This window comes from Manacus vitellinus, unplaced genomic scaffold (genome assembly GCF_001715985.3).
Source record: "Manacus vitellinus isolate BGI_N305 unplaced genomic scaffold, ASM171598v3 scaffold_2_pilon, whole genome shotgun sequence".
Classification (NCBI taxonomy): Eukaryota; Metazoa; Chordata; class Aves; order Passeriformes; family Pipridae; genus Manacus; species Manacus vitellinus.
In genome coordinates this window covers 6,547,819-6,572,797 of record NW_021940208.1, presented here as the reverse complement: position 1 = coordinate 6,572,797, position 24,979 = coordinate 6,547,819, and the positions used below count along the sequence as shown (strand labels likewise).

At 37.3% G+C, this 24,979-nt stretch overlaps 1 protein-coding gene across 1 annotated transcript in view; it reads left to right on the top strand.

The window, feature by feature from the left end:
- SLC36A4 (solute carrier family 36 member 4) overlaps window positions 1–24,085 on the top strand; it is a 94,935-nt gene extending 70,850 nt beyond the window's left edge. Inside the window, exon 11 of the mRNA XM_018071462.2 lies at window positions 21,137–24,085. Within this exon, the coding sequence (XP_017926951.1) occupies window positions 21,137–21,444 (308 nt within the window). The 3' untranslated portion in view covers window positions 21,445–24,085. The remainder of the gene's footprint in view (window positions 1–21,136) is intronic.
- The last annotated feature ends 894 nt before the right edge of the window (window positions 24,086–24,979 follow it).

The following is a 24,979-nucleotide window of genomic DNA, read 5'->3' as shown; positions in this document are numbered from 1 at the left end:
GGCCCTTAGAAATGGAATACAAGATATGGCATTGCCTTGATTGACTTTGAAACACCATGTGATGCCTTGATTGCTGTTTGTGATGGCTAACTTATGAAAATAGAAATGGAGAAAGGAAACTGGCTGCACGAAGGGACAGACCCTGTCTGTAGTTAGCCATGATTCTTACTCTTTCTGGAGGAAATCAGAAAATTGTGATGCAGAGAAAAGGACTCTGGTGTCATGGATATCATTTTTCAATCTGAAAGTTTGTTTCAAAGCACAGTTGGCCATTCCTTCTAGGCTTCAGGTCTTAATTTTTTTTTGATGAATGGTCAGGATGCCATTATTTTTAAAAAGTCAAGCATATTCAATATGCACCATGCAGTTTTGTGTTCAAGTCTGGTCTCAAATTGTGTTATTCTGTATTCCTGAGTTTTCGTATGAAGCTTTGAAATCAAGAAATCATGAAATCAAGGTTGCCTATGCAGTCTTGATCCTTCCTAATATCTAAAGAGCAAACTATATTCTATATATACAAATATATATATTGCCTTCATACTTTTCTGTTTGCCAAAGTTTTGTGTAAGCATTTATATTAAAGATTTAAAGTAAGAGCTCCCACTCTCACAAATAGACCACTAGAGCAGTGAATGGCACTAATTTGTCCATATTACGCTTTTCAAGACTAGGCCCTTAAACATGCATCTGTACAATAAGGATATAGAACATAGTCCTTGCTTTATTTTGAACTTCTGCAGTTTAGAGTCCCTTCATCTGTGCCTGGTATAGCTAACATAGGTAGGGGGTTTGTCTTCCTATAAAGTATTTCACTTATTGAAATATCTTTCATTGAATGGGATTGATACCTTAACCCAAATCAAACTCACAAATTCTATTGGAGTAAAAAGCAATATTCTTTCATTTTAAGGAAATGCTTATGAGCCAAAATAAATAGGCTTGTCAAGCTTTATTTTTCATTTCCTGTCCAATTCTGTCTGGCTTTTAGTCATTGAATTTTTGAAACATCATCCTCCACAAAATCTAACTGTATTTCCACATTTTCTTTTCTTCCACTGCAGACTAATCAGATCACTTTTCATAACGTTCTTATCACCTGTTTTTCCTTCTGAGCTGCATGTTAATCAACTCTGTTGTTTGAATGTTCGCTATTTCTACTTCAGCATTGAAGTGTTGACTTCATTAATGCTAAATGAGATGTTGCAGTTCCTTCATTTAGCTACTTGCTTCTTGGCAGTCAGAAATTGAAATCTGTAGATTTGGGAAAATATAACTTAAAATTTGATCTCCACAAGTAGGCCAAGTTTAAAAATTTCAAATATTAAAAACACATTTGAGAAAGTTTAGATATTTACGAGACAGTTTTTTTTCCCTAGTACTTTCTGATAGTTGCTATCCTTGAATGTTGCAATTCCCAGAGGTTTTATTTTTGTTCTTCAAGTCATGCTGCTCTGTGTCTAACACTTAGGTTAAACGCTGTCATTCAGACACTCGTCTTGAATTATCCTTGTGCTAATACATGTAAGTAATTTTAAATTTCAGTTTATCTATAGGAAACAATTCAGGCTTTGATGAGGTGCCTAAAGTGGTATTTAGCTTTGACTGTATGAAAACATTCAGATGTTTGGATTTATGCAGCCTGATACTTTTTGTGCAGTGTGCCAACAAGATTTATGTCATTAGTTGTCTTATGCAACTGCAGGTGATCAGACTGTGAGGAAAGCAGTCAGCTTATTTAGATGCTATAGTACAGGTACAGCACTGAAGAGATTTAGTATTGGTTATTTTTGACGACCTCAGTTCGAAAATTTGGCCACAGCAAATCTGTAGGATAGAATTGTGTTGCATTGATTTCAGTTGAAACATCATCAGTTACTCTTTCCACAGTTTAGTACACATCTAGGCCAATTGTGAAATAGTAATTTTAGTCTGATTCTTCAAAAGTTCTTAGTATTTGAATATTTGTATTTAAATGATGCATTCAATTATCAGTGCAAACTGCTATGTGTTCTAAGATCATAATGTATTGCTTTTGATTTTATCCCATACTTTGGGTTTTTTTGGTTAGCAAAACTGAGTTCAACCATAAATAGTCCAATCTGTACAAGAATGTGGTAACATGAAACTAGTTGAAATTTAGAGTATTTAATATCCAGTAACATAAAGTACTTGGTTAATTCCAGAACATCCATAGAGTATAATGCGCATACGTGGTTATGAAGGACTGTGATCTTTAAGTTTATTTACATTATTTTTATTCATTTGACATAATAAACACAGTTACAAAGCTTTTGGATGTGTGTGACACTGTATTAGGTGTATTGGCAGTTGTGCTTAGACAAACTTCTTGTAGGTTCAGACTCAGCAGGTACCTGAGTTGAAATTTATTGTAGTCAATGGAGAGCCAAAAGAAGCATGATCGCTCTCATCCCTAAAGTAATTCTCAAACTGATGACTAAATATTGAATTAAATTTTAGAAGAAAAATAAAGTTATTGGGCTTTACTTTGATAGTGATTATTCTTTTTCTCTGTCTTTAATGTGGTAGAAGCTTGAAAGATGGCCAGAACTTCAAAGTTCTACTCCACTGTTTTTACAAGAAGTTACTGTGTCTACACTTATGATGTAAGAAGTGTGCTTATTTGGAGAGTGTTTGATTGTGACCATTCTGCAGCTGCTACAGCATGCATTGCACAGTTTAGCACAACTAAGCAGTGCTACGATGTTGATTACAGCTTGTCAAACACTTCAGGCTGCTCCCCTATACTTAACTGAAATAGATATTTTCTAAAAGTATGGGTTTCCAGCTACACTACTAAATTTCAGAAGTTTCTATTAAATATAATTTTAAACTGAAGTATTATACAAGAAAAGATTTTCTTTAAATTGAATTTTGTTTTCTCAAATGGAGAAATGAAATAATTTTGGATCTTTTTCAATTTCATTTCTGAAAGGCTTCCTTATTAGTGTACAATTTTACAGGCAGTTGAACAATAATGTAGAGTAGACTACTTTTTATTTCTGACACTATATTTTGTTATAAAATGAGTTAGTGTTGAAGTAGACAGCTACTTTTGTCCTGATGTGCAACTACTGCATCTTATATGTAGCTTTTTGTTTGATTATAAATTCTGCATGGTAGGGACTTCTAGGTATAAAGAAGCTTGTAAAAACTGGTATGATTTTGCATCAATTTTATTCTGTGGTAGGACTGAAAATAAAATTACCTCCTCCTTAAAGTCATCCCATTTTTCTCTGTTGATAACTATTTACGACAAAATTGTGCTGAAGTCAAAAGTGAGATTCTTGTTCACCAGAAGGCATGAGAAATTTTCTGGAAGGAAATAGAGCTGTATGAAATAAATTTGATAGTATTTTATTTGGCATTTAGCACAATGAACTCCTTCCACAGCTATATTATAGATGTCCAAATATTTACCATCACAGTATCTTATCTTCTTCCATTCATTATCACTCTGGCATTTTCTTTCCTTGAGAATCATTACTTTTTCTTTTGTTTCACCTCTTTCCATCTCCATTTCTTTTAGTGTAGCTAATTCAGGACTTCCAGAAGAGCATTAGTATGGCAGCAACCGGAATCAGTTGATGCTCTGTTTTCAGCTGCTCATCCTGATGCAGCTTTGTAACTGTTTGACAGTCAGTACATTGGATTGAAAGTGATGAGACTGCCAGTAATAAAAATGGTGTCTGTTGAGATTAAAAAGTGAACTATATTCTCTCAGAAAGTCATTTAAACTGCAATAAGACTACATGATCCAGTGCTCCTGATGGGCTACCCCTGGGTGCATTGTCTTGAATCATGGAGTGTGTGGATTAGAAGGGACCTTAAGGATCATCTAGTTCCAACTCTCCTGCCATAAGCAGGGGTACCTTTCACTAGATCAGGTCGCTCTGAGCCCCATCCAACCTGGCCTTGAATACTTCCAGGTATGGGGCACCCAGAACTTCTTTGGGTAACTTGTTCCAGTGCCTCACCACCCCCACAGTAAAGACTTTATTCCTAATATCTAATCTAAACCCACCCTTGTTCAGTTTAAAACAATTTCTCTTTGTTCTGCCGCTCCATGCCCTTGAAAACAGTCCCTCTCCAGCTTTCCTGTAAACCCCCTCTAGGTAATGGAAGGTGCTAGAAGGTCCCCTCAGAGCCTTCTCTTCTCCAGGCTGAACAACCCCAACTCTCTCACCAGTGTCTGTCTTTCGTGATGGTAGAGCTGTTCCACCTCTCTAATCATCATCAGGGCTGCTCTCATTCAGTTCATCCTCCAGCCTGAATTAATACCGGGGTTTGCCCTGACACAAATACAGCACCTTGCACCTGACCTTGTTAAAACTCATGAGATTCCCGTGGACCCACTTCTCTAGTTTGTCCAGGTCTCTCTGGATGGCATCCTGTCCTTCAGGTGTGTCAACCACACCACTCAGCTTGGTGTCATCTGCAGAATTCCTGAGTGTGCACTTGATCCCTTTGTCAATGTCCTCATTAATTAGAAAAAAATCTTAAACATTGTAGCAAAGGTTAAAGCCATTCTGGGGCAAAACTTTTTTTTGTGGTGTTTAGCAGAGCTAAAGCACATAGCTCAGGAAGAAGTTGTGCTGAACTGATTTGATATGGAAGTTAAAGATGAAAACAAATAACTTCAGTTTTCTGATGGAGAGGTTTTGAAGAAAATTAAACTAGCATAAGTAAGGGTAAAATGGCAATAATAACAAAGGTAAAATCAATAAAATAATAAAAGAACTGTTTTCTACAGAGAAAGATATTATAGTTGTAATATAATTTACCTAGTGATCTTTAATAATCTCTTAGTGTTGGAGCAGCCAGCTGAAGTCATCACTTTTATCATGACCGAAGCTCTCCTTTAGGTTGGGTTTGGTTTTGCCTTGTTACTAATTTTCAGTGTATTGCTATTCCATTGTCCTTTCAGTGGTAGGTTACAGTTTACATTTTAGAAATTTTTAAAAAATCATTTACACTTCCTGATCTCTTGCTTTTCTAGCTTAATCCTAGCCTTCACAGCCCATGATAATCTGTAAGCAACAGTGAATTACTGACAGAAAAATTAAACTGAACTAGTTTCAGGGTAGGGGTGAAACACAAAACAAATTTCTCCTAAGTGTTATGCAGATGGTGTCTCTTGGCCTAGGGAAATGAAGACTTCTTGTGCCTGACATTTGAAAACCAGATTAGATTGCTTCTGTGAGGAGCAGGGAGTTGGGACTTGATGATCCTTATGGATCCTTTCCAATTTGATGTATTCTGTGATTATGTAACTCAAAAGAGATTTTCCCGGAATGTGCCTGTCTCTTTGTGGAAACCACTTCACAGCAAAAGAACAAATGGGTCCGTTACCCAGGGGATGACTTCTCTGGTTTAGAGCGCTAAATAAATAAGCCTACTTCTGTGAGCTGTCTCATCAAAGGAAACATACGTTTCTGATGTTTGTATTTATTTCTTTATATTTCTCTGGATAGCAGAAAATGAAGTCTGAAGAGTTTACTCGATAAAGTCCTGTGAATTTTAGGCGTAAGAACTCTGCCGCAGGTTGTTGTATCTTGCAGTCTTTACTCTGTCCCGTTGTTGTGTTGCTGAATTGAGCTTCATTTCTTAGAACATTCGTAAGGAAAGGCAAGCCCAATTTTCATACTTCTCCCACATTTCATTGGTATTTAGCATAAATTGTTTTCCCTTTCTTACAAAGTTGTATCTGTATCTTCAGTGGCATCCACTGAAGCCTGAAGTGATGTGGGTGTTTGTTCAAGTGGCTGTGGCTTAAACAAAGGGTGAGATAGTCAGTGAAGCCCTTGATTAATTTTTCTCTTTGAAGACAGGACATTATGTTGCCAGTCGAGATACGCAGGCTAATTAGCTGAAGTTGCCAAACACTGTCCTCTTCTGAGGAACTAGCTCAGTAAAGGAGAGGTGTTCAGATTTGGGGAAAAATAGATACAAAAACATTGAGCAAAACAAGCTAAGCAATATTTGCTCAGTGAAATTCTTCTGACTAATTGACAGTGAAGTCTATCAAGTACTTAATGGGAGACTTATGATCTAAATGACTTTTGAAAGTCATTTAGATACAATTCCAACTTGTGTTCAAATGCATGCTATAAAAAAGACCTATCAAGCATGCTCCTGAGCAAGGGAATGAATATGACTGGGGAGCAAAATAATTCTGTGGGGAAAGGAAACTGAAAATTATTGTCAAATACATTGAAAGTGTTTCTTTCCCTTCAGGGAGGTATGTAAAATGTGGAGCAAAATGCAAAGAGATGTTGGTATCAGTCAGTTTTTTACCAATCTTTGCAACTTACAGGCAGAAGCCATTTCTCCTTTGAAGTATTGCTTTCTAACTCAAACAAGGAAACAAGATTGAAAGAGTACCATATCCCAGCTATGGTCTATGGTATTTAATTTCTCTTTGGATATGCTGTCCTCACAATAAGCCGGTAGAAGAAAATGGTCGAACTAGTAAAGCTAACTGATTAGGAAAGTGTTTCAAGCAATGATGTGCATATGTTTTAGTGTCTTAGCCACAAATGCAGCACATGGAAAGATTTGACTACTGAGCGAGAAGGAAATAATTAAGCTAAACATCTCTGGGTGCCTTTTATGTTTACAAATTGTTGGCATTTTGTTTTTACTTTCTAGTGGTAATTATTTTTTCTACCTATAAGTAGACCAGCAAAATACTACACTGTGGCTCGAGTAGAGGCAGACTGGTCCAGTGAATTCCCTGCTGTGGATTCCATCTATGTGGAGAGTTCACTGGACAACTGACACATTGTGTTAGTTGTGTGCTCTGTGTGTGGCATTCTGGATGTCACTCAAATGACAAGGGGCATTTAGGTAGGATTTTAACCAAACTTAAAAGTGACAGGAAGTCAGTGATTGCATTTCTGTAGCAGCACTACTTGTTAAAGAGCAATCTGCTTTCCCAGGGGAGGTGGGGCAAGTGTAGTCAGCATCTCTGATTGACTGCGGTTTTGTGTGAGCTCATGTAAAAATGAGTGAAAACTGTTCTTACCCGTCTGTATTTTTAGGTTAGCATGAGAGAGCATTTAAAATTCGAATAGCAATTTAATGTATACTGTGTAAAAAAAAAAAAAAACAAAACAGAAATTGATTGGAAGTCTCTTGAAATGAGCCCCAGCAGGACACTGCTGCTGAAGTTGGCTTGCAGCTTATTTTCAAAATGATTTCCTAATTTACTGATGAGGAAATATATTTTTCTTCAAGCATAGATAGATTGCTGTGCAGAGAGCAAAATGTACAGAATTCTTCTTTCAAGATGCTAGACATGATAAACAGGTTTCAAGTAAGCCTTTTGAAAATTGCAAGGTAGTGAAAGCATGCCTTGAAAATACTTGAGAGCTTTTTCACTGTATATTGAAAGCAATTAGCAATAAAGAAAATACTCAGGACCATCAAAGTATAATTTTTCTGCTGGTTTATATACCAGCACCTTATTGTTTTTTTAGCTTTTTGATAAGGGTTGAAACATTGCTTTCCTTTCAGCTGTCTTTTAAAAAATTACTTCATAGCTGGAATTAGTCACTCCAGGCATTTTTCTTTGCTGGTGCTTCAAATAAGCATAAAAAGCTAAAATATTAATCATGCCTGAGCATTATTCATGATTTGTGGCTTGATAAGCTGAACCCCACAAAGGCCTTCAAACATCTGCCTTGTTTTTAAAGGATTGGAGGGCAGTTGCTGGGTGGTAGTAGCTTGGTGTGCCTTCTGAACTGCCGTTGGTCAAAATTAGGAATTTTTTCATCCCAATTTTATTTTGTTTCCTCTGCCCTTCTGTGTGCAATGGGCAGCAAAGTTTACTCTAAGTCTTGAGGTACAGATGGAATTAAGTCCTCTGTGACTTGTTTATAATGACTTCACCAACCTGTTGCAGAGCCAGGACTTTAAAGATCACTTGTCATAATAAAGGTATACAGCTTTAAAATTTTAGAGCAAAATTAAGAAAAAATCCATATAGCATATTTAGATGAATTCAATCCTCATGATGTTACATTTTTTGCACTTCTGCTTTATCTTTTTTTTTTGATGCGATTTTCCTTTCCCTGTTCTAGTGACATATTGCAACTCACTCTGAAGAGATAGATGCTTATGAATGGTGGTATAATGTGCTTGTGTGGATATATGTGCTAAATTTGTGCTGTAAGAGGAAGGGATGAATAAGAACTTGTCATGTACTCTTTCTCCTCATTGAAGGAGTATATTCTTGATTGATTTGTCTCATCCGAAAAAGAATCACTTATCTTGAGAGTGTATGAGATACCTTGTGATAACAAAAGAGAGGGATAAAATCTGAATGTTCCTTAGTACAAAAACTGTTCTTCATTTCACTTGTAATAGATTCTTCAAGGTCTTTTTGGGGACGAGCTCATAGACCTATGCCTAATCTGTCCACATCTGGTGCTATTTAGTACAGATTTTTTCCTGTACCTTTTCATTTTTCATTCAGTTATTATTTTTATAATCAACTATGATCAATATTATATAATGTATGAAAATTGCACAAACCACATTCTAAAAAAAACAAGCAAAAAATTATTTTGCTAAGTAAATATAATTATCCAGTAAACATATGGAATAATTCTGTCCATGGGGTAAACACTAAACTTTCAGTCAAACAAATACAGAGCATTGCCACCGAGGTGGGGATATTTGCTTGTGTCACTGTGAGCAAAATTTTGACCTGTTGTGTTTTCTGACCATATTAACAGTCCTCCACAGTTCTCTGTGGTGTGCAGCCATGCCTAACCTATAAAATATGATTTTCTCTGACATGATGTTTGCATTCAAGATTGATTCAACCATCAGTTCTTGTTTATCTCCCAAAACAAACAGTCAGTACTGATCTACCTTACCATAAGACCCTTTTACTTAAATCCACACCTACTATAGCTTTTTGTCCTTTTAGTTTTGTGGAAATCCTCTTAGTCCATTTTGATACAGTTTGATGATAACGTTTTCCTGTGAGTATTTTCATTGTTCCTTTTTCTTGTTTCTTTCATGACTTTTTCTCCAGAGGGAAACTAGTGAAATTCTTGCTCATATGATTTATAAGCAGTATTATCTCTTCTAATTGAAAAAACTTGTGGCAATTTTGTGTTTCACTTGTTTTCTAAATTGATTCTTATACTGACAATGGGTAGATCAATAGTCTAATTCCGTGGTTATAATCACATCCTTAAATCAATATCTACAAAGCTTTTGGCAAGTAATAAACTGCTCCCTCAGTTTAGGTTGAGAGTAAAGCAATTCTCCAACATCCAGATCAATGTTTTGGGAACAAAAAACAGTATAAGATCTTTCCCATACTTACCCCTCAAGGTTAATTAGATTTAACAAAAGTACTCCAGATTTTAATATTATGTTATAAATAACAGTGGAATCCAGAGCTAATGATGAAGTCATTGCAGCAATTTTCTGGACAGTAAAAAGTTAGGGGTTTGATGAATTTCAAACATACTGGAATTCAATTCAATTCAAACATACTTTTTTTTCCTACTAGTTTACAACTAATTATTTTTAGTTAGTTTACAACTAATTCCAGCTTATTTTTTTTAGTAATACGAAGACCATAGACAGCAAATATGCATAATAATTTCCGCAAGAATATTCCAGTTAATTTTAATTAAACAAGTATTTTTATCAAAGTATGGAGGTAGTATTACATACTCTGAAGATTTTTTGGTTGGCTTTATTAGTTGATGTAGTGGTTGTAATGCCTACTAGTTAAAAAATGACATTATAATACAGTAGTATCTTGCGCTTGATATTTAGTATTGCCTTTCATCCTCTGGGAGTTCGTACTGTTTTATAAATTATATTTACACATAATCATTTCACTGTCCACTTAACAGCATTACCAAAGGTAGAGTTTGGTATGGGAAGAAAACCATCCCTAAAACAGAATGCAAAGCATTTGAGGATAGCCAGAAAAAGGCTTCTGATCAACACAACACAACACAAGCTCAGTTCTTATTTAGAAAAAAATAATTGAAAGGTAATTTTGTAGGTGGAAACCCAGTGTTTGGGACACTCAAAGTGGGATTTAAATCTCAGTTCCTCGAGGAGTGCATCCAACCTGAGTTCTCCCATTCCCATGAAACTGCTGTGAGCACTAGGTCATTATTTCCCCTCTCCCATGAAGTGGAAAAGATGGTGGTGAGCCCTTTGAAAATTACAGGTAAAGGACAGTCTATGGCAATACAGGCTTCTGATATGCAATCACATGTTGGGTATTGATTTACTTGGGTCATAAAATGCTAAGAAAGAATGCCAGGGAGGGTGACCTGTTCCCTTGGGCATGCACAGTGTGTGGTGCGTGTTCCCAGACACCTGGCAGAGTGACCTGTGCAGGAAGCCCCAGCCTGCAGTGAGCACAGCTGACTGGATGCAGGGAGGGGGTGATGCTGCAGACACAGGCTGTGCCTGAATTCTACTGTGCCGAGCTGTAGGCGAGTTTGCCTGTGTGATGAAGCAAGCTGCTCTCTTTGAACTTCATTTTGTGAGGTGAAATACCAACAAATTAAGACTAGAAACATCTGCAGATGACTGCGTTTTTTGATGGATTTGGACTGCAGGCCATAATTCAGTACTTAATCTGCCTAAGCCTGCCAACGCAGGGAGCTGAACCTCAACTAGCTACTGCACATGATTCTCTCCAGGAAGCCAAGGCACTTGGCAGCTTGTTTCTATATCATCAATCAACTCAGCAGGCTTTAACTAACCTGTGCCTGTGACACCAGCTGTTGCAAAGTACTATTTTGGAAATGCATTGATCATCCCACTGCAGCATGATTGTTAGTGATTGTTATCTTTTTAAGGGTAGCATTTTTTTAATTAACTTTTGATCTGTTGCAGCAAATTCACAAGGTATTTATTACTGTGTCAGTAATAATATAGTATGTGCCATGTGCAATAGCTACTGATCATACCCAAAACCTCTGCATTTTCACACTGCGAAAGGAGCAGGCCAATTCAGATACTTAAAACCAACTTGAGAATCCAAGCATTTGCTTTTTGTGGAAAACTTTTAGCAGAGTGTGGCTTCCCATTTGAAAATGACTAAAATTTCTCAGGGGACTAAAGTATTTGGTTTGTAAGATAGTTAGGACAGCTATTTTTTAAATAATATCATGTGTCATCTGATGTTATCAATAAAAATTTTTAAGCCATTTTACATAAGAAATCAAAATACAGTGAAGTATCACTTAAAATATCAAGTATAATCCAGCTTTGAATGAGGATTAAAAATTAATTATTTGAATTAATGTTTACTTAAATGTGATATCAGCACACTTTTAGCACTGGTACTTCATGCTGCAGGGACATTTTTGTGAGACACTAGTATTGTACTGAGTGCATTATCATTTTCTAGGCTTAAAGAACATAATTCATGTGATTGTTTCATTTTTTTATCAGTTACAGGAAGCTTTTACTTTGCCTGCCAGCTGTAGGATTTTTACTAGCCTCCAGGTAGAACATGACCTGTTAACCACTATTCTTTTGTCCAGTGAGGTTTCTTACCAATCTGTTTTCCCTCCATCCAGATACAAGAGTATTATGGCAGACAGTGTCAAAGACTTTTCTAAAGTTGAGGTAAATGGCATCTACTGCTCTCCCCTCGTTCATAAATCCAGCCATTGTATCAGAGAAGGCTATCAGGAGGGTCAGACATGATTTATCCTACGTAAATCCATTACTTTTTTGTTCCCAGACACCCTTTTCCCCTTCATGTGCCCAGAAACGTGCTCCAAGATGACTTGCTCCATTATTTTTCCAGGGACCAAAGGAAGTCTGACTTGCCTTTATTTCCCTGTATTAATCTTTTGGCTTTTCTTGATGGCATTTAATTTCCCCGGTTACCAGGGGTCTCCCTCAAATTCCATGACTTTTCAAAGACAGTACAGAGTGGTGTTAGGACATTGGCCAGTTCTCTTTAACACTTTTGAATGCAACCCTTCATGTCCTGTATACCTTTGTGGTTTGAGTTCTCTCAAATACACCCTGATGCAATCTTCATCCCCTGATGGTAATTCTTCCTGTTGAGCTCTTTCACTGATGCTGGGGGCCAGGAGACTGCCTGAAGCAAAGGCAGCACTGAATACCTCAGCTTTTCCTGTGTGTACTGTCACTAAATCCCACACCCCATTCAGCAGCAGGCTCACATTTCCATCTTCAGTCTTTTGTTACCAAAGTGGTTGTAAAAGCTTTTCTTATTGCCCTTGGCATCCCTTGAATGTCTCTGTTTAGTAGAATTTTGCCTTTCCTGAGACCATCCAGACATGTCCACGTGATGTTTCCAATTTCTCTTTTATAGCATGTCCTTGCTTCACCTCCTCTGTACTTTTTTTTTTAGGATAGAACTCTGCCATGAGTTCCCTCCTTAGGCAAACTGGTCTGATATGTCTTCTGGTTTGCAAATTCCATTTGCAAAGTAATGTGTTCCTGCTGATGGAAGCTATAGCACATATAACCTCCTCTCCAAAAACACAGGTTAGAGACTCAGAAGTTTTATTAAAGTTACAGAACAGAATCTGCTTGTTCTGTAAGTTTTTTTAATACCTGGGGAGAGGAGGGAGAGCTAACTTAATCTGCTATTTAAGAAATAGAATTCCACAATAACGTAGACATTTTTGTCATATTACTCAGCTGTTTCTTTAATCATCTTTATTAAAGAAATATAAAATTTTATTATGAAATAGGAAAGAAACCCAAAGAATAAAGAGAAGTAATAGTTACTATTCCTAAAGGTGTCTCTGGCAATTTTTCTGCTTCATATATATGTATTTATGGAGCAAAGCATATTAGCTTAAGATTAAAGCTACGTATGTTCAGTTTCATCTTCATGACATTATTTCTTGCTCACTTTATGTAGTAATCAAAAGGTATATAATGAAAATTTTATTTTCAAGGTTAATGGCAAGACAAACTTTTTAAATATAAAGTTATTTTAACTTATTATTGTTTTTGTTATGAGATAAAAATTAGCAGCCATGGATCCCTGCCTACTTTCCTGTGGCATATCTTGATATACACAGCGTATCCAAGAGAAAGATTGAGAAGTATGGAGTGGTGACAGTGAGTAGAGGAAAATATGACTTTTCAGCATCATTGGAAGCATCACAGCTGGCTCTTCAAGGCTTAACCACTCCTCTTAACTATTTTCTTCTGTTCCCTGTAGCAAAAACAGTCTTGTCCTTGGATAAGCAAACATTAATTTTTTCTTGCACTGTTGAAAACCTTTCAGCTGTCTCAGAGTCAAATATTATTTTGAGAGACTGAGCCAAAGAGAAAAAAAGTTCAATGGAGGACTCATTTCTGGTGAGTCCTTAGAATCAGAAGGGGAGTGACTGACAGTGGGAAGTCTCAGTACTGACATGATCTAGGATCATCCATTTAGAACACAGTATTAATGAATTTTGCTGCATGCTTTACATTCATTTGTAGAATCTAGCTGCATGTAACAGCTGTTTGCATTATTTCACTGAAGTATGCCTAGAAAGATTTGTATGATAAGCTACCAGCAGCAAAGCTCAAATAAATTTACTGCAGAGACAAATGAATAAATAAAATGCTTCAGATCTAACAGTCTAACCAAATGCCACTTGTGTCCCTATGGACTGTAGTTAATTAAATGGTCAAATACATTTTCACCTAATCCAGTGTGTGCTGTGCCAGGCACTTTTGCTTGCTGGTTTTATGAAGATCACTTGGTGTTGCAACTCTGGACAAAGTGCAGCATGTGGAGTTTCCTTAGCCTCTCACTGCCTGGTTTGCTTAGTAAAAATACACTAATTCTGGAGATCCGATGGGGGCAGACAGAACAGGATGAGGAGGTCAAGCAGTGATTAACTACCACTTGGACATTTGACTTGGAGAGAGAAGTCACTTTGAGTGGTCCTGAGGAGGTGAGTAGGGGAAGAATTGCCTCATAGCTGTGTCACTGCTATTCCATCCCTGTCCCTGTAAAGCTGTACCTGCTCATGCAGCTTCTGCTGCATAGGACTGTTGTGACACGGGGTTCTGCTTAAAATGGGTGCAGGTCTTGGAAGCTGAAATCTGAACAAATTACACTGCCTAAATTTTGGAGTTGTATAAAGCACAGACAGCTAGAGGGAAGCAATTTTATTAGTAGAGCATGGGGGGAATGCTGTCCTGTAATGGGTGTCTTGTGCCAGTCATACATGCCAGTCCTTCACCCTGGCTTGTAGGTATTTTAGGTAACCTGGTAGGGAGGCTAGACTTAATGCTGCTGTTAAATCACTGGTCTGCTGTAATTCTTTATGTGTTTTTCTACATAAGGAATAAAAATAATATAAACCCTTTTATAAACAGCTTTGAAATCTCTACAAAGTGCTGTAAAAACTGAATTTATTTACCTGGCTGAGAAAGTGGTGTGGAGGGGGGAAGGAGTGGATCTGCCCATTCCCTGAACAGGGCTCTGCTGTGTATCAAGGCAGCATCCTGGGTCATCTCTCTTTGTGAAGGGTAATGATACTGAAACCATCTTCTCCTGTATGAGTCTGGTCTTTTCTACTAACACAGCAATCATAAACATTGAGTTGTAATATGAGGGCAGGTGATGTGAAGTACTTTCTGTCTCTCTCATAATCTGTGTTGCAGGAAGATAGTGAGAAAAGAGTTTTTCATTCCAAAGGCCAAGCCAAACTATATGATACATGTGGTTATCCTGTGTGCAAGCTATATCTCTGCCTTGCTAATGTGCAAGTAGTGTTTGTCACATCATAGTATAACTGCAGTCTATCTACTGCTTTGTTCCTTTTTCTATTTAGTTCTGGTATTTAAAAACATATTTTTTTAGGAAATTGGGTTGGGAAAATTACTTCTGTTGAAGAAGTTTTTAAAGAAATTATCTTCTGTATGTATCTTATAGTATTCTGATATTTCAAGGAACAACTCAAACACCACCTCAAACTCTATGTTAAATAGCATTTCTAGCCAGGAAAAAAAATTTTAACTCATATAATACCAGGATCTTTATCTAAAATTGTTTTTTTAAACTGGGTCTTTCAATATGTAAATTATTCACAAATGCTCTTAAGTTATTATTTGCATTAGTTTATCTGCAGATTAGTACATATATATGAAAACACAGTTTGGTTTCCACTGTGGAACTCTCAGGGAAGGCATTTTTTTTTATTAGTAATTTAAATACATATTTTATTGAAATACTAAATTTGCTTAGATTTTGTCATTTATTTTTAAAATGTGAATAGTTTTAATTGCAATGTGGTAAGTTACTGTTTTATAAAGGAGAGATAAATGATTTATTGTGGTTCTCTAAATAAATCAGCAATGTCCAACTGATGTTTGAGGGGCAGCACCCACTGCTTTGCCTGCCTACAAGCCAAGGTGGAAGTTACAACTCATAGACAGATCATGGAAATACACATACACAGAAAAGACAATATGGATTCCCTGGTCAAACAACTACTTGAGAAGATGTAGGCATCTTGACCTTCTAGTTGTCCAGCCTGCACATGTAAACTCCTTGCAGTCAAACTGGCTAAGCCTTCTGGGGTAGTCTGTAGCAGAGAAATGTTTTTCTATTCTCTTAGCAGGTAAAGGAAAAACACTTGGGCAGTGTGGAGGAGAATGTTGCAGAAAAGGAGGAGGGAGTTGGAAGAAAATACAAAGGTGCTGCATTAGGGAAGGGGATCCAGGAAACACTGCAGTAGGGGAAAGGGAAGAAGAGGATGCCAGATTGACTGGCTGAGCACTGCTGCTGTAAAGACAGATGGACACAGAGCGCAGCCTGGGATGTTTGATTAGGAAGGAGGTTTCAGGCTGATATTTTTACTTGCAATTTTACCTCCAAGCAGAATTCTTTGCCAAATGTTTAATTTAGGCAATTTTAACTCCTGGAAGGGACCCTTTCTTTGTCATACCATAGGCATCTGTCTGTTAAAAATACAATTTTGTTTTGTGGTTTTGGAAAGTTGTATGTATGTCAGACATTCGTCTTTAATACATCAATGCTGTAGTCTTCTGGTTTGGTCCTGGGAAAGTAGTACAAATGGAAAGTGGGGTCTGCTATCTTCCTGCAGAACAGGAACCTCTTCAGAACTGTCACTGCCTTTGAAGAGAACTGGTTGTATGTCACTTGAGACAATTATTTTGCTTTTCAGCTGTGTGAAGTTACCACCCCCTAGTAATATCCAATATTTTTGGTACTTTAAAAACCCTCAGTCTTTTTGACTATGCTAATTTATGAAATCTACTGTTAGGATAATTTGCTTGGGCTGTACTACTGATCTGGAAACACACTTCTTTTCTTTAGGTGCAATGTTTAAATACCACTGACCTGTTTTTTGTCAGAATTATGTTTAAATACTAGATAAAATCTAAAATCTGGTACTATCTGAGAAGTCATTTCTTTTAATGATTTTAGTAAAGAGATATTATTTGGTCAGCTTTATTACTGACCAAAAGGAAAATATAGTGGAAATTATCGTTATTATTAGCCTTTTAAATTTCAAAATTGCTTTCTGGTTTCCTAAAGATGCTTATTAATAAATTAAGTCCTACTAGAAACATGGAAAAAAGGCTTTCTGAGTGACCCGTGTGATTAAAGTTTCCTGATGAAGTCATAACATGCTTTGTTTTTGGACTGTGTACGGACAGCACTAAAATGTTATTCAATCTTTACTTAGATCTGTAGATCCTAACTACAGCTGTACCAATCTTACTCAAGGATTTAGCATGGTATATGCATTATGTTCTGATAGAAATAAAGTAGCTCAGTATTTGATTACTGGAAGAAGTATTGGAATATGGTAATCACATATTTGACTTCATCTGCAGCTATAATGCACTTAAGTTGGGTGGAGATGGCAAAACTTTTTTTTGGCCCCAGCAGTCTCATTGGAATTAACCTCCCAGCAAGCAAGTCCAGCAAGTAGTCTGCTGATTTTGTAACAAGGAGAAAAAGTTGTAAAAGAAGCCACACTACAAAATAAACTGAATAAAATTAAAGGCATCTTTCCACTGGGGTGTTATGTCCCATCAGAAAATAGAATAGTTTTACTACAGTATTCCTCCCACCAAAAAGCCTCAGCTGACACAAATAAGTGACTACATAGCTGAGAGAGGCTGGAGAATTCATCAGTAGTAGTTTTTGAGATTAGACTGCAGAGTTTAAGGTAGAAGCAATAGGATGCTATCTCTTGTTATTTCTGCTGGTTACTTTGTTCATATGGCCCTCATGATCTTATTCAAACCTAAGGACAATTTAAATGTTGATCAAAAAAAAGGTGTCATATTAATTTATCATTTACCAACAGTCCTGGCTCACTGGGAAGGTCACAGATGATTGGAAGTTGGCGAATGTCATGCTGATCCACAAAAAAGGCTGCAAGATGGACCTGGGAAACCACAGACCTGTCAGCCTGACCTCAGTGCTTGGCAAAGTTATGGAGCAGATCATCCTAAGTGCAATCACTCAGCACCTGCAGGATGGACAAGGGATCAGACCCAGCCAGCACGGGTTTAGGAAGGGCAGGTCCTGTCTGACCAACCTAAACTCCTTTATTGATCAGGTGACCCGCCTGGTGGATGAGGGGAAGGCTGTGGATGTGTCTGCCTGAACTTCAGCAAAGCCTTTGACACCATCTCCCACAGCATTCTCCTGGAAAAGCTGGCAGCCCACGGCTTGGACAGGGGCCCTCTGTGCTGGGTTAGGAACTGACCGGAGGGCCGGGCCCAGAGAGTGGTGGTGAACGGGGCTGCATCCAGTTGGCGGCCGGTCACTAGTGGTGACCCCCAGGAATCAGTGCTAGACCCAGTTCTGTTTAGTATCTTTATTGATGATCTGGATGAAGGGATTGAGTGTACCATTAGCAAATTTGCAGATATTGGTACAAATTCAGAATTTCTTCTTAGCATTGTATTTTTAAAACCTACACATGGCTGGGAAAATCAGACTCCATACCTGTAGGAATGCCCCTTGTTTACTTCTTCTGGAAAATGGACCCCTTTCTTAACTCTTGAGTACATGAGTTGTATTTCTTTTCAATTGTTAGAGAATAAATAAGACACTAATTAAAACCTTGAAGCAAATTTCCAAACTTCCTCCCACAGCAATATCCAGATCCATACAAATTCGTATGAGTCAGACAAGGGCTTGATGAGATTCAAACCAACACACAGCATTTTGTTTTTCTGTAACCTAAAGCAACTATAAACTAGAGTTGGGTTTTTTTCCAATTAAAAAATATGAAACATACTCTCATTATTTTAATAAAGCAGAGTGTTTCAATCAAAACTATGAACTATAAATTAATGAGTGCCTTTTAAACTCTGGACACATGTGGAACTGAAAGACCTATTACAGAAGTTGAAAATCTGTATTAAATGAATACACCCACTACATCTATTGAATTGGCAAGATAATAAATGTGCAGCCCTCTCTTTTACTTCTGAACAACACATTGTTCATATTAATAACTTAGTAATTAGCTGAGAGTTTTATGAGACATTGTAAATATACTTCAGCTACACTTTTCAGTTACTTTTGGACCGTGTTTGATGGTGTAAGTATCATGTTGCCAGTCTGGTCTGGGTGCTCATCCTGTGTGGTTTAGGCTTTCATGGCATTTACTTTTATGGCTTTAACAGGATTATGGCTGCAAAAGTTAGAGAGGTGGGTACTTTGTGACTTATTTCATTAAGCTCTGTGCTGGATAACGCATAAACATGTGACATTTCCAGTCTCTAAATGTCATATCAAGTAATGGAAGAAATTGGTTGGCTTGGAGTAGGTCCATCCTAGCAGTGAGATAAAGAAACATTGTCTTGCCTATTTTTGAGTGTCAGGGTGTTTCTAAGGTTTCCACCTTTGTCTCTGCCCAAGCTTCCTGTGACCAAGTGGTGTCTCTCATGTCTCTGTAGAATCACAAAGTGTTACTAAACTATAGTCATGACAAGTAGAAACAAGTTAATTGATTTTTCGTGGCAGATCTGTGCCATCTATGTTCCTTTCAAATAGGATGGGCTGGAGAATCCTTTATCCCTCTGCAGGGTTGTACCTTCAGTCTTACCTCCTTTTTATGTGAGATCTCTGTAGTTACAAGTTTTATTAAAATGTCTAACAAACAATTAGCTGGTAGCAGTGGTAACCTGTTGTGTTCTGTAAGTGAATTTTGAGTGTATTTGCCAATGCAGTTTCCCCGGGTTAGATATTCTCAATGGAGAAGGTCAACACAAACATCAGTTGAGTATGTTTGCCTTTCATAATCAAGGTTATGTCAGAATTTTAGGCAGCTGGTGGCATTCAGCCCACAGCAAAGATGCTCTGCAAGTAGAAAGCATGGTTTTATTGATTATAAAGCTGATTCACGCCTTGTGTTTTTGATCCTCACATGTTATGTGGGGATTTCCTCCCTCCTTGTTCCATAAACTATTACAGAGTGTCCAAAGAAGGGCAACAAGATGGTGAATGGCCTTGAGGGGAAGCTGTATGAGGAGCGGCTGAGGTCACTTGGTCTGCTCAGCCTGGAGAAGAGGAGACTGAGGGGAGACCTCATGGCAGTCTACAACTTCCTTGTGAAGGGAAGAGGAGGGGCAGACACTGATTTCTTCTCTGTGGTGACCAGTGACAAAACCCGAGGGAATGGCCTGAAGTTGTGTCAGGGGAGGATTAGGTTGGGTATTAGAAAAAGGTTCTTTACTCAGAGGGTGGTTGGGCACTGCAACAGGCTCCCCAGAGTACCAAGCCTGAGAGAATTCAAGAAGCATTTGCATGAGACTCTCAGGCACGTGGTGTGACTCTTGGGGATGGTCCTGTGCAGGGTTAAGAGTTGGACTCAGTGGTCTTTATGGGTCCCTTCCAACTCAACATATTCTGTGATTCTATGATTCTGTGATTTGTTTATTACCATAAACACTGTCTACATTGTATTTGATTGGTGAAGTTTTTCTAAAGCCAAACATGCTTTTATTATGGCTTAAGAGTTAAGAGAAGAGGTATGGAAGAACCAAAACATATTATGTTGTATTTTTTATGTGCTAGTGGCTTTTACACCTGTTTTTCCCATTCCCTTTCTTCCTGATTGCTTCTTCTGATAAGAAGTGACAGAAAGTGGCAAGCAGGCCAGTGCTGTAGATGTTTACACTAATGTCTGATAGCTACAAAGCTATATATATTCATGGGAGGGAAAAATGACATTTCCACCACATACAGGGGTCATATAGAGGCCTTTGAAAGCTGATACAGGACTGAAAACATTACATGACAGACAACTGCTGTATCTGAGTTAATACTAGGGTACTTGCCCAGGCTTGCCAGCCAAAGGGGTTAAAACCAGAAGTTTCTGGTCCAACATGATGGATTCTGTTTCTATAAATGTTGTAGGTTCAGTAAGTGAGACTGGCCATGCTTAAAAGGCTGTGTTGGTCTTGTGTTCAGACTCCTCTTGGCAGAGCGAAGTTCTCGTTTATTTAACTGCGCAACTATGACAGCAACATTTTACAAATTAAATGCAATTGTATAAACCAAGATTTTTCAAGAGGCAAGGTTGTAGGGTAAAGTGACTTAAATGACTGTGACTGCCAAGTCACAAGCAGGTTTTGTTAATTTTGAATAATTTTATGTCACTTTTAGATTTTTAGTTATATCTATTAGTTGATGGTAGTATTTTTTTGCCCACTGTCTCCTGGGCAGCCTGCAACAGCCCTTTCCCTTCATCTTCCTCAACTTTTATTCTTTCATCTTAAAAACCAATCAACAACCAAAAAAGGGAAACATGTCCATACAATTTCATATTGCTCATTTCTCTGTGATTTGCAGGCCAAATCTATCTACCCTGTAAGTACAAGAACACTTTAACTTGAAGCTCTGCCAGTTCATGCAGAAATTCAGAATTGAAACCGAGTATCTCAGATGAGCATCAGGATGAGGCTTACTGACAAATACAGGCATTAATCTATATCATGCATACCACTTGGAGCTGGAAAAACAGTGAATGATAGAGCTTTGTAAAAAACCTGAACCACTAGACTGTGTATATTTTGCAGTTTTGTTTTTCATGAGGATGTTGAATCTAAAGCCAGTGTTTCTCTTATGTTTTAGGTGCTGTAGCAGTTCTGATCCCTCGCCTAGACCTGGTGATTTCTTTCGTTGGAGCTGTCAGCAGCAGCACTCTGGGACTGATTCTGCCACCTCTGGTTGAAATCCTCACTTTCTACAAGGAAAACTTAAGTTTATGGACGGTATTTAAGGATGTTTTTATCGCTGTTATTGGATTTGTTGGATTTTTAACAGGGACATATGTGACGGTTGAAGAAATCGTTTATCCCACGTCCGCAGTTCTAGCTAACGCAACAGAGAGCTTCCCTGCAGATTTAAATGCTACAAACTTGGTGGTTGGTTTAAAGTAATAACGAGGAGCTGTGAACTATTTTGTTCCTTAACAAGAAATTCTTGACTCAGGACCTGCTTTCAACTACTGGTACTGTGTAGAGAGGTAGTTCGTTAGAGATGTAGGGTATACATGTGAAAATACGTTATTTTTTTAGAAAATGATTATATATCCCTTCTGGACTCTGGATGAAACGTTACAGGATGTTGTTTATCAGAGCAATATTAGTTTCATGATGCAAAAACATTCAACACCACAGATGATAAACAGTTTATTTTTGTACATTTTTTGGTAACTGTTATCCTGACCCATTTTTTACACCATTTCTTTATCCTTGATTTCAACTATACAAATGTATAAAATATTGTATTTTTTGTTACCTATTGCTAGAAGTCTGTAGACTGCATATCTTTATTTCTGTTGGAACATATAATAATTGGCTTTGGATTCTTATGTTCTGCCTTAAATAGTATCTAACATGCCCTTTATATATTTTTGCTTCTTTTGTCTATTTTAGAAGAAAAAAAGAACAAGTTGATAAGTTGGTAAATGGGCAGAAATGGGTTTTGTTAGCAAGCCTGTGTACTGAGTCCCCAGGTGCAATCCGGATTTTCAGAGTTCATATTTGACTTTCTGTCTCACACTTCATAGATGACTTTCCCTCCAAATGTTGAAGCTCTATTTTTGGTCTTGTTTTCTAAAACCCCCTGTATTTTGTACAATAATAGAACTATTTATCATACTCATTCCCGTTCTGAAGAAACTTATTTTTAATTATAACATTCCTCCAAGAAATATGGTATGCCAAAACCTCTCCAATGTAGTCATATAAATTAAGATAGAAATATGTGTAATATTTTGCTTGCCTTCAGTATATTCCTCAGAAATCTGCCATTTGGTAATCTACCATTTGGAATTACAGTACTAGAGTAATATACTACTAAATATATCTATATTTATATTTTCTTTTCAGAATATTTCCCTTGTCATCTACCATCTGGTGACTGTAATGAGCACTTTCATCTCCGTGTTGATGAGGGCATTTCTGATAGGGATTCGTTATAGCATGTAGTTTAAACTGCATGTATTTGTTCAAGCAATAGTTTTGAGTAATGCTCTAATTTTCATTTTAGCATGGACAAAGTAAAATACTTGGCAGGCACTTTAAAAGGAGGAGTCTCTGCAGGTGCTTTCTTGTGAAAGTGCCACAGAGGAGCAAATACAGGTAGTTAGCAGACACAAAAGGTAATTTCAGCTTTTCATCTTAAAGGGTGTTTAGTCTTTAAGCTGTTTTAAAAGACTTGGAATCTAAGTATTTCCATCTGTTTCATAATGAATCTGTTGTTTACCGAAACTATAGACTACATACCGATAAGAATATATTTCTGTGCAGCATATTTTACTTGACAGTAAATACTTGTACATGGAACATTTTTAGTAGACTGAGAGGATTTAAACACAAGTTATTTTTCCTGTGAGTTTTTCATCTTTCTCCTTGTGTGTTTGGAGAATAAAGGACTTTCAAATCCATTCACACTGTTTGTTCTGCATCAATTGTGTTGTAGTGAGCAGCTCTGAGAAAGTGCTTCTACCAGGGTGCAGAAAGACTTGAGCAGTTCAGAGTTGGGTGGTTAATTTGGCAGGTGCCAGTGAATACTGCCATGGTACTATCGATGAAGATTTGCTGACCTGGGTACCTGCAACTTAAAGAGGTGACCTTGGTGCCCAGTGAAGGTACCATATCTTTTTGAAAGGCTGTAACTTGTTTAGAAGCTTGATAGGTTTGAGGGGTCCAAACTTAGCCATCAGAGTTTGGATAACCTGGCCCAAATACAAAGCCATACACATCTTACTGCCGTGTCTGACAGCAGTGCAACCTGTCAGAGCGCAGATTTTCAGACAAGTGTGTTGCCACTGACTGACCAGGTATGAAGTAGTGTGTTTATGCAGTGGGCCAGTGTTGCCACGTCTAACAATGTTGTATCATTTGAATCTTGAAAATGTTTATTAAGATATTTTGCACAATGTCAATTTTCTCCTACAGTGTAGGATTTTTGTTATTTTAACACTCATACAATGCATTTGCATGGCCTGCTCTTTCAAATAGAAAGAATCAGGCATCAGAGTATCGTAGTTTGGATAAGATTAAAATGTCACGTTGTAAAATACTAAGTCTGACTAATGAGAGTGTCCTGTGAAGCATTGCCAAAGATTTAAAAGATAGGAAATTCTGACAGAAACACCTCTTCTGAATAGGAATGTTGATTCAGCTTTTATAGTACTGTAGTAATAGCTGCAAGTTAAGAGGCAGGGAGTGAAACTGAGAGATTTCATAGGTATGGTTTACATTAATATATATTTAAGATGGAAATGTACTTTAGCACAAGCTAAATTAAACTGAAAAATGTATGTGGTTGGCTTATGTTCCTGACAAGGAACAGAAAGCTATTGTATTTATATACTGTACATGAACTTATATTTTACAATATCATATTGTTATTACAGTTTTAATGTAATTTAATAATTAGCTGCACTACAAGTAACTGGATCATTTTCTTGTCTGTAACTGTTCATCCTCAAGTACTGGGCAAGTAAGAGGGTGGGTTTGCCTAATGTTCTGTAAAACTTAAATCTTCTATATCAATAAAGACTACAAATTACCATGCAAACTCACTGTTATCTTGGCTGTCATCAGTACTGTGTCACTAGAAGAAGTAGGTGTCCTAATGCAGAATTTGCCTTTGAAATTATCCAAGGAATGGCAAGTGAGTGACTTGAGACTGTCAGACAAGCTCTAGAGCTGACTTTTCATTGATAATAAATCTCATCTCAAAGTCACATAAGCATTCCTGAAAAATCCCACCTCCGCTCCAAGGTTTTTCATTAGAGCACAGTTAAAGTTAGGCTTCTGCCTAACTTTATCTTTTTAGAGGTGCTTTAGTAAATAAGTTAACATTGTAAAATTTACAATCTACAGTTTACATTGTAAAATGTAAAAAGGGATGCAGGTGTCCCCACTGAAATTCCTGTTTCTATTTGGAAAACCACAAAGAAATATGAATCCTTTTTTTTCTAAATTGGACAAGCCCTCACATATTTGCTTTGGACTTGGCCTTATCTGTAAGTATGGAGTGCTGTGTCAACATGTTGTGGGAAAGTGTTACTTGGAAAACTATCAACTGGAAGTGAGGAATGAGATTAGTTGATGAAAACCTTGAAGGATTCCACTCAGTTCATTTTAGGTAGAGTAGGAGGTAAGAAAGTGGAAAAGTGATTATTTTATTCATTTTATATTAAAATGTTTCCAGGTGATCTGGAGAAGCAGTAAATATCACTACCATTCTATAATTACTGGAATGTATTATAAGCCTTGTCAGACCTCCCATTCTTCTGCTTTAATTTATTCTGTTCTGTATGGAATAATCAGTATTTCTGCTCCTTGTGGTTTTCTCAAGTGTCAAAGTATCCTCTGGTAGAAAACTAAGCAATGTAGCTATGTGCTTGTTTAAGAGTTAACCAGCAGGGGAAATGAACTCAACTCAAAGGAGAGATTA